The sequence below is a fragment of the Stegodyphus dumicola genome, chromosome 10 (assembly GCF_044657685.1).
Source record: "Stegodyphus dumicola isolate Sdum_Otavi_A_Nest chromosome 10, ASM4465768v1".
Taxonomy (NCBI): domain Eukaryota; kingdom Metazoa; phylum Arthropoda; class Arachnida; order Araneae; family Eresidae; genus Stegodyphus; species Stegodyphus dumicola.
In genome coordinates, this window is record NC_140777.1 from 33,309,591 (window position 1) to 33,323,383 (window position 13,793).

The following is a 13,793-nucleotide window of genomic DNA, read 5'->3' on the forward strand; positions in this document are numbered from 1 at the left end:
TACGGATTTTGTTAAATAACGGCCAATCTTAAAGTTAGGCACTTTTATATTAATCCAAAGTTAGTTTCAGTTAGAGTTTTAGTTAGTAGTTTTATATTCTTACGTTCAGACTACAAGTGGTTGGTCTCTGTATTCCGAAGTTCCGGAAATCTCTGTAAAGATAGAAAAAATAAAGGGTTTCGTATACCCTTCCTTTGTGTATTGTCTACTTCCCAATTTATTGAACATAGCTTGAGTAAGCTCCCTGTTCCGAGTCAGGACAGTTCATGTTTCCAAAGCAAGTAAAGAGGAACACAAGTCCTGATAATTCATGCAATCAATATTCATGCATCATCAATTCCAGCATCTTTGAAAATATCAGTTAAATAAAAGTTACGAAATCTAAGCTAGTTATACGTTCTTTTTATTCCTATTGTTATGGAAATTGTTATGTATTATTTTGTTGTGTACAATTATTACGTATTATTTACTGTGCATAGGGAATTCTTAGTGATTATATTATTTTACTGTGAATAATCAATGTGTAATGCTTTTATTTAAGGATTAATGTTTAATATTTTTGTTTAAACTTTTCGTTCGTTTATGGCAAAGTTCTTTTAAGTTTAGCTGAAGATGTGATAACGATAAAAGGGCACCGTTGTATTTCAGTTTCTCACGAGGCGGCTTCTTTTGGGGGAAAGGATCGGACTGTCCAGCTGCAATTTCCTGTTTCCGCGGGACTGACTACATGTTTAGGGTGTGGAGGAGAGAAAGTATTTCGGCCTTTCTGAAGTAGAGAACTGGGTATTTTTTACCTACGGATGTCGCAAGTTTAACAGAATTACGATTGAAAATATTCCTTTGTTGCGCGGGAAAGAAGGGTACGTCATTTTTGTTAGGGGTCAGAATTTGCTTCCAATTTTGGTCGTTGTTTATCACCTTTGTTCTTGTTGGCTAGAAGGCAAGTTTCGTGTAAGATTGGCTACATTTTAATTTTAGTATTATTCGAGCCAATAGTGAATTAGAGGCCTTTCATTTTTAGCGTCAACTCAGTTTTCTTAAGCCGTTGCATGAGAGGCAGGAGAGAGAATTGTTTTGCTGATAGACTTTATCAACTTTTCTGAGTGGTAGGAGCGCGAGGCGGCCCTCGGGCCTGCCGCGGTTGCGGTTAAAGTTGGTTATGCCATCTTAGAGATAATGAAGCAAGTGAAAGAAAATAATTATATCCAAGAAACTACAGATTAATTTAAAATGTAGAAAGGCGACCTAACCGTCAGATTGCTAGCAATGACTAGGTTGACTTCCTAACCTTGTAGTGCCATTTATTTAGTTTGACGGAACAGATTAAGTAAAGTGACAGATTAAGTAAAGTCGAATTCGTTGCGGGCTTCCATCGGAGAGACATCGGCCAAAATTGGCGGAAGATCTGGGGTTAGGTCCAGCGTTATCCCTGACCTTGCAACTTTTGTTTGAAAAATTCGTCGCTGATATTTTTTCACTTTGTGTAAGATGTTCATACGGCGAAGATCCAGATTGTCATCTCCAGTTGTCTGTTTGCCAGTAGTGATAGTCTCGAACTGTTATCAGACTATGGATTTGTCAACTATTACGTATCAATCGAACATTGTTTCTGACTTCAGAGTTTTCAGACTTCTTTTTTGACAGTGATGAAATAGCTAACCGTGAGAGTCTCGAACCGTTATCAGATTGTGGTTTTGTCAATTACTACGAATTGATTGAACGGTGTTTCCGACTTCAGAGTCTTAATACTAGTTTTCTTGATAGCGATGAAATAGCTAACCGTGAATGTCTCGAACCGTCATCCAACTGTGGTTTTGTCAACTATTATGTATCAATCGAACATTGCTTCTGACTTCAGAGTCTTCAGACTTGTTTTTGGACAGCAATGAAATAGCTAACCGTGACTGTCTCGAACATTTGTCAGATTGATTGTTGTTCTGTCAACTGATTAAGTATCAACTGAATATTGTTTCTACTTTAGAGAGCGATGATCTAGCCAACCGTGAGTGAATTTTTTGTTATTTTCATTTTTGTCTTTCTTTTAATAATTAATCTTTAGGATTTTAGAAGTGTTAAATTCTAAGGCTTTAGCTGATATATTTATATAGATTAAAATTCGAATATTTGCTGTTAATCAATCAATAAATAGTTGAGAAAATGTTATGAGTAATTAATAGTTGAGAAGGTGTTAGTTATGTGTTTTTAATGTTTAATTATCATGAGCTTAAATTCTTGATTAGATGGTTAAAAGATTAATAACTGTGAGGTATTTCACTATGATTTTTGTATGAATTGAATAATATTAACTATGAGATTGAAATAATGAGTAAATTTTAAAATTATGTTTTGTAGGGGTAGTCTGGCCAGCTATTTAAAATTATAATATTTGAAATATTTAATAAACGTGTTTATTGATTTAATTAGTGTATGTTTATTTTGAGTTTTATCTTGTGGTCTACTGTAGGTCACCCATATGATCCTTGCGGAAAATATAGTTGCTTTCAATTCGAACCTGCGATATTGCGGTAGTAGAAAAATCAATTTTCAGAGTTTTGTGACTTTACGATCGGCTTAATTAATTTATATGAATTCGTAATTAGACTTCTTTAGTGTGAGATTTATCTTTCCCTGGTGTTTTGAAGAGTTCTGAGTTGTATTTTAAATAAAAAAGGTTTTAGGGCTATCTCTAGATTTGTGTTGAAATTTATATGTTTTCAGGTTCGAGATCTGAATTAGATTTATTGTAGCGAGAGATAGCATACTGATGATTTTGTTGCGGAAGTGCATTTCCGCATTTTGTTTTGATAAATAATCGTTGAGGCTCTCAAAGTGCCAGGGAGGATATTCCTCTTTTTTTCCTTTGATATAACGAGTTAAGTTTTGGTTTTGATTATGATAGTAGTAGTTACTTAGTTAGGTGGTTTTTTTTTTTTTTTTTTTTTTTTTTGTCATGGCACCAAGAAGAAGTTAGAGTTTAAAAGTTTAATTTAAATCATTTCGACAAGCAAAAATTTAAAGTTACGTTTACTTTTCTAAATAACACTATTTAGGATTGGTTTGGTTTGAGTAATTAAGTAATTATGGCAAGGCCTCGAGGGCTATCTGCCTAAGGGGAGGGACGCCTTCGTGGAAGATTTTCTAAGGGAAACTGGCTCGTATACACGTTACACATGAAGAAAATCACGAAAACGGTCATGCAGTCAGCCCGTTCGCGGGATTCGAACCTCTGATCGAACTACCAGTGTTCAGCGACTTTACCGCTCAACACTACTTAGGAAACGTTTGTTCTCGTTATAAAGAAATAAAGGTATTCCTGTGCAATAAAAATAGACTGGTATATTTAATCTCAAAACCTGCGATTTTTGATTTTTGATGTCCTTTTCATTTTACACTGAGGGATCGATTCATAAATAAATTAGAATAATTCGAGGTATATATTTCCCTCCTTAAATGCCATTCAGTCATATTTTATCTTTTGGTAGTGTCTTTAATTTATAATTGTATTGCATTTGGTACCCCGGAAAAATTTTCACACAAGCAATTTATAAGTTTTTTTAGTCTAAAAATATGTTTTTAATGTTCTCTTTACGTATAATTAATTTTAATCACAATTTGGTAATCGTGCAAAAGATTCACTAAATAAAAAAATGTTGATCTTAATTAAAGATCAAAATTATTTTTATTTAGTGAATACAAATAATGTTACGAGTTGGCTACTTGTTGATGTTACTTAGAATTATATCTAAACTCACTTTCACATGGAATGCTATTCAATGTTCAAAACAAATAAAATAATTTAAGCTTCTTATCTGTGGACTTAAAAGCAACGGCTTCTAAGTCTTTCACCACAAATAAGTAGAGGTTCTTTTCCGTAGTTATGGAAAATTAACGTTCATTAAAGTCAAGATATGAATAGGACCTTTTTGTTTACCATATCTTTACTTTCATGCTTTTTCTCATAGTATCGTTTTCTCATATCATGGCTTCTGATATTTCTCTTCTGGTAGGAATTACCTGACGGCACTTCTTCATTTGAATTCTCATCATCCGATGAAAGAGACATATATGGATTCTCATCTGCAACTGTGTTTGTTTCCCCCATCTGGTCAGAAATTTTCGCTTTCGGGTTTTCTTAGGCGTTAACCCAAGAGAGGAAATAATTTTCAGTCTCTGGGAGAGCTTTGGGTACGCTTATTTGAATTTTATCCTCTTCTTTAAGAATATTTCTCTGTTCTCATACACTTTAACGTTCGGAGTGTGAACTGAAGTCATATGGGCATTTTTCATTTCCTTTTTTTGTAGCAGTTTACGTCTTTGAGTTCATACCAGCTAGAAGCCGATAGTTCTCTATCTTCATTGATTTGTTACTCTTCTTATTTGGTTTCGAGTTCGTCCTCTTCTCAATCTTCTGTCTTTTGCGCGTGCTTGCTACAGTAGGTCTAATGAGACACAGCGAGAAGTCATCTCTCTGTGTGTGAAAGCTTTGGTTAAGTAATTTCTCTGGGTATGGGTATGTTGTAAATAACTTCGTCGTCCTTTCCCACGGACAAGAAATTTAGTTTTTTCAAGAGATTTAAGTTATTTATCTTAGATAAGGTATAATCATTTAGTTCCAGATTAGTCAAATGCATAATTTTGCGTGTGAAAGCAACAGGAGTAGTAAAAGGAGCTTTGAGATTAGTTGAGCTTATTCTTATATTAGGAGCAATAACTGTTTACGAAAGATAAAAGTTGATCAAAGATCCGCAAAAACTTAACGAAAACGAACCTCGGTCCTTTGGGCATGCTTGATGCCGTAGGACTAATATTACATCGTGGAAAGTCATCTCTGTAAAACATTTTTATTAAGAAGATTTTCTGAGTACGTAGTAAATACGTTCGTATTCCACATCCTTTTCTTTAATTTGAAGAAGTTAATCTACCACATACCATGTACGTTCCCTCGGGTCCAAATTAACAGTATGCAAAGTTTTCCATTTCAGAGCAACAGGAACAGTAAAATGATTTGTAAAAGAATCCATTGTGTTCTCTTTTTAGGTCAAGAGCAATATCTATTCCGAAACAAAAAAGAGAAGTTAGTCAAAGATCAGCAAAACTCAACTAAAAAGAAATTTTTCTACGTCGAGGGTTTCCAGGAGAGAATTCTTTTTTTTATTTGCGAGGAGGGAAGAATTTTCCGCATTTGAATCGGTCGGCTGTGGCTTTATACCATAGTTCCCGTTATTGATTGCTAGCTCATATTATTAGCATTAAGAATTATAATACTATCAATGTCAAAAACGGCAGGGCATTTGTGGAGTTGTTGTTTTTTTATTAGTATTGCTAAAAATTTAGTATATATGTAAATGTTTTTAATAAGGTTGTACGAAAAGTTGCGGTTGTATTGTGTAGTGTAACGTGAAAGGTGGCTTAAAAATGAAAAGCTTCGCTGGAAAAATAAGTTTACAGGGGTAATCCATTTGACATTGAAGTAAATGGCTATCTCACAATATTGAAGAGATAGCGTCAAGCAGGCTATTATTTTGGTCTCTACTTTTAATCGCCAAATTTCGCCAAAGAAGGCGACATTTTATTCAACTCCTGTGTAATTGTAAGTGTATATGCCTTTCAGCAATTTCGAAAATCCAAAATTCTGGAAATTTCTTCGCTGCCGGGGAAAATTTATATAAGATCAGAGAGAGCATCAGTTTTCCATTTAGTTGAATGTTGAGTTCAAAGTTTAACTCAGAGGGTACTGAAAAATTACTGGGGGAGCTTACAGATTAGGATTTTTTTTTAGTTTTGTGTTTAACGTCTTTAGTATATTTAAGTGACAACAATTGATTGTGCTCTGTCATACTAAGAGCTGTACAAGTAAGGACAATTAAGATAGTTGGGGAGCTCGTTTACTGCACTTCAGGAGCAGATGGAACTGCCCATCAACTCCGTTAAAGAAGTGAAGAAACCAGTTCAAGAAATGACGAAATCGGTCCAAGAAAATATGGAAGCTTCCCAAAACGATTGGAGGAGTTCAAGAGGAGAGGAAAAGATAAATTACTGCCATAACAGAAAACAAGTTCGAGGTTATGGAGCACCGAATAGACACGGTTGAATATAAAGATGGAGAAATTGAAAGAGTTTCTGCTGCTGTCGCCAAGGGAGTTGACCGCTTCAAGAAATTCATAATGACAGCTGAACACAATTCTGACGTCTTTAAATTCATAGTTTTGTTTCCCCGTCACTCTCTAAAGCTATCCGCGTATGATGAAAAACCATGGCAAGCAAGATATAGTGGAAATGCAAGGGACGGAATTCCAAAACTAAGGCCTGCCATTTTACACCGCGTTTCTGAGAGCAGACGCAACAGACATCCTGCAAACTCTGCCCGAAGAACCAGAGGCATCGAAGTATTTTTCTGTGCAATACAGCTGCACTTTGAAAAGAGGTGCTTAAAAGACTATAGCGGACTTCCGTTGAAATATTGCCAACAGAAGATCACGGAAATACTCCAGGCGCTGGCAATAAATGTCGCAAGTCTGTCTCCTTCTGTCCCTGCAGTACTTCCTTCATGGTATCCGGGATTCTGAGATATAGAAAACCCTGTGAATGGCGGCTATGGAGGATCTAAAAAGCTGTCTAGTGTACGTCACAAAATTCGAGACAACCCAGCAAGGAACTCTTAGAGACTGCCATCAATATCCACCATCTATCATACTATCATCTGATTCATGTTCATTCAAACTATTATGAACTTATACGTACCTAACAGTAGTGATCCCTGCGACATTTAAGAATGATAAAAGTTATAAGGCAGTTGAATGTATCTGGAATAAAGAGAATATTCCCATATGTGATAGGCAGGTACGGAAGGTTTTTTTTAAATGACTGAAAATATCCGTGATTTTAAGGATGTTTTGCAATATTATAGAATATCTTTTTGCCAGAAATTTTGGACCTGCTGAAAGTATATTTTCATTTATGAAAAATATGTGACTCAAGAAGAAATCCACATTCAGAATTGAGACAATGAAATCGAAGTTAAATTTTTATACAAAATTTATATTTTATACAAAATTTACAATTTTATGTTTGGATTATGAATAAAGTGCAAGAAGAAACCCTGAAAGCCTAAACGGGATAGCTTCATAAGGGGAATATTCAAACTATACATTTTTGGTTAAATACAAAATATTTTTAAGAATATCTGATTTGTATACAGGTCTTTCTATTAAAAATACAATAAGGTAACTTGCCAATGTCGAAATCGATAAGGGAAGCTTTCAGATTACTAGGTATACATTTCTAGAACTTACATGGTCATGTTTTGTGACGCATCTGTATATATTATGAAGTCCATCTGATAGGCATATTTTGTCTATCGGCCGCAATTAACACACTACATATGGGTATATTTTGCTGCGGACTTACGCGTCTAGCGTTTCTTTTTTTTTTTTTTTTGGTGTGTGTGTGTGTGTGTGTGTGTGTGAATTTTGCGAGATTTTTTTTATTCTGTATAATCGCAATAAATCGACACACGCAAACACCATGCATACATACAATGCTCATCGTATTTATACGATATCCGCTGTCCAGCGTCAATCTACTAAACACGTACATTTAAGCAACACGCTTTCTAGTGACAAACTTCAGAAAACGTAAAAGTGGGTTTCGCGCATGCAATGAGTTGAATAAAGAGCATCGAAAATCGTACAGGTTTATTTTAATTAAAACACATTTTATACGTAGGGCATCCAGAAAATAAGTTTCCCTGTTTTTTAAAAAAATAACCCACACTTTTAGGAACATATTTATTAGAAACAAATACAGAAATGTTTCGGCTATTTTTCAACATAGAATTGAGACACTTGTCGTATCGCGGGATCAACTTATAAGGTATTACTCCCACTTGCCTAGCGTGCCTTCTTGCTGTAGTGGTTCAGCACGCTGGGCCGGTATTCCAGAGGTCCGTGGTTCGATTCCCGGCGAAGGCGGTTGCATATTTTTCATCTTTTATGCTTTCAATTAACCTAATAACTCTACAAGTGGCCCCCGAACTAAAAAGAGGGTTGTGGATGACGATTCTCCGCACCCAGGACTTGGCGACTAGGTCCCTTAAAACCCTAGTCGCCCTTTAAAAAGGGGAGTATATAAGGTTTTTCTCCCAATTCGCTAGCGTGCCTTCGTGGTGTAACGGTATCACGCTGGGCCGGTATTCCAGAGGTCCGTGGTTCGATTCCCGGCGAAGGCGGTTGTTTCTTTTTCATCTCTCTGGCTTCCAAAAAAATCCTAATGACTCTACAAACATTTGTATCCCTCTGTCGCAGAACTCTGCCGCCTGTGAATGGAACCGGCGTGTGATAGACGTCTTCAGCTTTTCGTCCTTCCCAAAACGCTCCCCGGACGACAGGAATTTCTTGAGGTGCAAGATCGCTAGGAGCAAGATCAGGGCTGTAGAGTGGATGATCAAACAACTCCCAGCCAAATTCCGTCAAAACAGCTGCTGTGCGTTGAGCCGTATGTGGACGAGCACTGTCATGGAGGAGCACAACACCTGCAGTAAGCATTCCACGCCTCTTGTTTTGAATGGCAGTGTAGCGCAATTTCCGCAGTGTTTCACAGTAACGGTCAGCGTTTACTGTTTCACCACATGGAAGGAACTCAATGAGCAAAATACTCTTCTTGTCCCAGAACACCGTGCACATCACTTTCCGTACCGACAGCGTCTGTTTCAATTTCGTCCTGACCGCAGATCCACTGTACTGTCAATGCATTGACTGCTTCTTGGTTTTCGGGGTGAAGTGCGAAATCCAAGTCTCATTGCCCGTGATGATCCTATAGAGGAACTCGTCGCCGTCATCGTGAAACCGTTGCAGAAATGTCAGTGTTGCTCCTAAGCGTTCAATTTTGTGTTCGAGTGTCAGGTTTTTCGGCACCCACCTGGCACACAATTTTTTGAACAGCAGGTGCTTAGTGCCAATCTCATGCAACAAGGAACGCGATATCTGAGGAAAATGGCTGCTCAGCTCCGTAATCATAAAGAGAAGGTTCTCCGTCACGCGTTGCCGCACAAGCTCAACAAGATCATCATTGAAGAGGAACGGTCGCCCACTGCGCTCTTCATCATGGACACTTTGACGACCTTCCGAAAACTGCCTACACCAGCGACGCACCATCTGCTTACTCATGATGTTCGGCCCATAGACCTGACAAAGCTGACGATGAATTTCAATTGGCGCAATGCTTTGTGCATCGAAGAACTTTATCACCGACCGAACCTCACAGGCGGCGGGAGGAGCTTCCATTTCGGACTACTGCTACCACGCTACTGCCACTAGGCGGGACCTGTCCGGCTGGCATATGATTGATACGTCATAGATATGTTACGCATGCGCAATTGACACAGCTAATTGCGATTACTTTAAAGGGAAAAACATCGGGAAACTTACTTTCTGGATGTGCCTGGTATTTCAGAAAACTTATCATTACTACATAGCATTACGACTTCTCCCTGCACCGTAGTTTTGAAAATTTGCTGTGGATATAATAAAACTTCATGACATCCTGAACTGAGATACATCAATATTTCTCAGAAATCTAATACATTTTTCATCTAAGTCTGCAGTCCTTCATAAGCTTCATTTTTGCTATGTGTGTCGTCTTTATTCTCCCCCTCCTCTTCCTCATTTTTCTCCTTCCACATTACATGAAAAATTACTTCGTCGTAATCTTGCAAGAGTGTGATTACTTCGTCGTAATTTTGCAAATTAGGTACATCCGTCCAATCCTCCGCCTCTTCTTCACTAATACTAACTTGAACATGAAAGTGAAACTTAGACGTCGGCCGCGAGTGCAGGACGTGTTTTAAAACCAACAGAAGTTTCGTCACTCGACTCGTATTCTACAAACATGATCAGAGGCTACAACGTACGCCGAATACGACGCAGAGTAGTGTGCATATTTGCAAGCAACAGGTAGAGAAAATTTGATATCTTTTAATGTGAATTATTTTTAAAACCCATGACCACTATCTTTATATTTCACACATTCATGCATAAAAAGAAATCGAAATATTCTGGATCATTGCTTCATTCTGGGTCTTTCTTTATATCCTGGATTATCTCTTCATTTAGATGGATAAGAGTTTTACATAGGGTAACAGAAACATATCATAAATGTTTCCCGCGTGTAAGTCTTCCACTTTTTAATCTTATTATGTATTTCATTATGTTATAGACTTAAGTGTGAAATTTAAATTTAGACCTGCAAAAGCACTTTAGTTTGATGTTACCAGTTGACGAAATACCGGTCGCAAGAGATTTTGCTGTAATGTTAAGACTTTATGCCATGAAATATTTTCTATGATATTTCTTTATCTCAATTAACACTTGTCTCGTTTGTGCCATCTGTGTGTCCCACTCATGTCCCACGAGAATATAATCAGTATAGATATGGAACAGGATGGAAGCCGAAGGCATGCAAACAAGAATCGCATCTTATGTCATTTATGATTAATGTTCGATAATAATGGCTGTTACACTCAACATTTATTATGAGTTATTTTTCAGAATTCCTATCATGCTATGATTCACAAAGGGATCGGCGTCCTGTGATATAAGACACGAATTTATATGCATTGGTAAAATATGAGAATGAGTTTTTTTTAGTGTTTTTAAATTAAATTATTTTACTTAATGCATTAAATGATTCTGGTCAAAAGCTTATTTTATTATATAAATCTATATCTGACAGACAAAGCGACACTCGTGCAGCCATTTTCTGTAGATAATAATCTTATTTGAAATACTGATGCAACGTTCCCCAAAAGGTTTTCGGGTTCCATCCACCATATTCCGTTTCACAATGAATATTCTGCTTGATGATATCTGAAGCCTTCTCAGCAACCATCATAGTTGGGACGTTAGTGTTTCCACTTGTGATCTGAGGCATGACAGATGCATCCACGACACGAAGATTATGAACCATTTTCACTCTAAAGAGAAAGAAAAAGAAATGTATGTTTGAAATTCTCAAAAGAAACTGGTTAATTTTCATTTGGAGACAGGTTTCAATAATTACAAATACCTCATGAATGGCAGCAATCTTTTGTTGATAATAGTCGCAATGCTAATATACTTTCTCTCTGGCGACAGATGTTTCGCCAGTTATCATTAACACATTCTATCCACAGCTGAAGAAAATTTAGAGAAACTCTTATAAATCTACTAAAGCTCACATTTACATTTTGTAACTAAGCTTGTGTTCAACTTACATTCTAACTTACTAAATGTAAGTTACATTTGCATTATTACGTAGCAAAACATATAAGAAGAGTAGAATTGCAATGCTATGCAACAACACAGAATTAAAGAAGAATGGAAAATTAGGTCCGTAAGATCGTCACATAAAGTTTCGACTATCTAAATATATTATTAAAATAAAGTTTATTTGGCGTTTCGTATGTGTTTTTAATTGTTTTGGTGATTTAAGCAGCATGAAATAGCTTCAAAATATATTAAAAAATTAAGAAGTTATATTAATTTAGACGAATGTGTATTCCATGCAGAGTGGGTTAGAATTTTCGACAAATATGTAGTCCATAATCTTTAAAAGGTAAACTGTTACATGAACTGTATATAATAATATTGTTTTTTATTTATTCCTTGATTTATTGCGTGAGATGAAGAAATTCTTCTTTACGATTAAATTATTATGATAATGTTATTTCAATTTCTTTTGACTGCAGCGAATTTTTAAATCCTAATTAGCAGAAATTGGTATCATGGTTGCATTTTATTTAAAAGAGAAACAGGTTGTGAATTTACGCAAATAAAGCAATAATTTCACTTTTAATTTTGTCAAGAAATATGTTTCCTGTTTGTTTCTGGGAAATAAGAAAATTTTAATTCTATAACATTTTTGAAAAACGTCTGGTAACACAAACCTTCACTTGTAATGTAATAATTATATATTAAGGCAATAAAAAAATAAACCACTTATCCAGATGCATTATTTTCCCGATTAGTCCAGTCATTGCAATGTAAATAATGGCACTTTTGGTCAAGTCGAAATTGCCCACAGTTATTCCATATTAGCCTTAATTACTGAGTCTTATTTAAAGGAAAAATATTTTTAAATGTTTTAATGTTTTACTTTTTTTATTACATAAATATAGAATCACTGATTTTTTTGTCTTGATAACATCGCATTTCTTTCATTGCAAATCTCGCCAAAAATAAATAGAAACTAAATTTCTCAAAAATGTTTAGTGAATTTGACTAATAGTTGGCAAAAACCTTTTCAGTCTGTAATGTGATAATCAGAAATTCGTCAACAATGTTCACGAAATTTAATTACAGTGCTGTCTTGCATGACGAAATGAATCTGTTTCAGAAAGTATTCATATGGCGAATTCTTCACTATACAGAATGTTGTTTCTTCAAGATTACTATACTGAAGCGTATAACACATTCCTAAGATGCCCCAAAATTGCGAAAAATTGTTAAACAATTTGGCAGCTCTTTATCTACTTTGTCGCTCTATTTTGAATTTTGATGTTTCTAAATTACCTTGTTACCAAAGTGTTGCTTGTTATTGTTCTTCGGGAAAGATTAATCAAGGGCAGCCAATTTAGGCAAAACTATGCTGATGTATTCAGCTCTTTCTCTATCTGCAAATGAGTCAAGTTCTGTTTCTGTTAATTTTCATGTCGATCTGCTGATATGCTAATTAATTCATTTATTTGTCATTTTACTTTGGTTATAATACTCTTATATATGCAGTTTTCCGGCAGTCTTTTACTGGTATTGAACAGTTAGTTGGTAGTTTATATTTAAGAGCATAAATACTGTTACGTGCGTACGGGTTCGTTATGAAATGAATGCACAAGTCCGATGAAAAATGAACAAAAATTTATTATTATCACAACAAAAATGCTTAAATTTTCTCAAATTATCATGCAGTATTACAATATCTCACAGTAGTTATCTTTTAACTACTCAAATGTCCAATAGAACGTAATTCAAAACAGCTAAAGAAGGTTAATCCACGAATTCGCTACAATCAACAAGAGCAGTTTTCTAAACAACAACAAACTAAGCAACTACTGCGAACTGAGATGTTTTCCTCCTTTTATAAGATTTTAAAATCACGCGCTAGAATTTTCCGGTACTTTCTCGAAATCAAAAAGAGATATTTATTTATTTAATGCACGCGCTCTTGTATTTTCAATTTTCCTGCTCAGCTTTCTTTTAATATTCGTCACGCGCTGCACTGCGCGAGAAATAAAACCATTTAATTTATAATTGAACTAACATTAGCTTTTTAAATACCAAATTCGTAACACTGCCCCCTTCCCAAGGACTGCACGTCCCGGGCAGTACAATCCCTGGACAGGAAGCTAAACTTACAACTGTGGCATACATGCATTAATAAGCATTACATTACAATAATGAACAACATGAACAATAAATGCAATAAATAAAACAAATCAAATGCTATCAAATACAAATCAAATACTAAATGCAAATCAAATACTAAATACAAATCAAATCAAATATACATTTAAAAACAAAACGGACCATGGTCTTATACTATTTACAATTATTTACATTACGTACTATGGCCATAGTAATGAGCTAACCTGTCGTAATGAACGACTTTAGGTTTAGAGTTCGAAAACTTACGAATCCGAACCACGACGTCATTCAGCCTATTTAGGACTGTGTACGGGCCATCCCAATGTGACTGTAATTTCGGACAAAGTCCTTTCCGTCGAGTCGGATTCCACAACCACACCTTGTCTCCTTCGTGGAATT

The 13,793-nt window shown here is 35.7% G+C and overlaps 1 protein-coding gene across 1 annotated transcript in view; it reads right to left on the reverse strand.

Annotated features, from left to right (window-relative positions):
• Positions 1–10,666: 10,666 nt before the first annotated feature.
• The window catches only part of LOC118198201 (glucose dehydrogenase [FAD, quinone]-like), a 76,606-nt gene continuing 73,479 nt past the window's right edge, over positions 10,667–13,793 (reverse strand). The window contains exon 12 of the mRNA XM_085824859.1: positions 10,667–10,969. Coding sequence (XP_085680985.1) covers positions 10,771–10,969 — 199 coding nt within the window. The 3' untranslated portion in view covers positions 10,667–10,770. The remainder of the gene's footprint in view (positions 10,970–13,793) is intronic.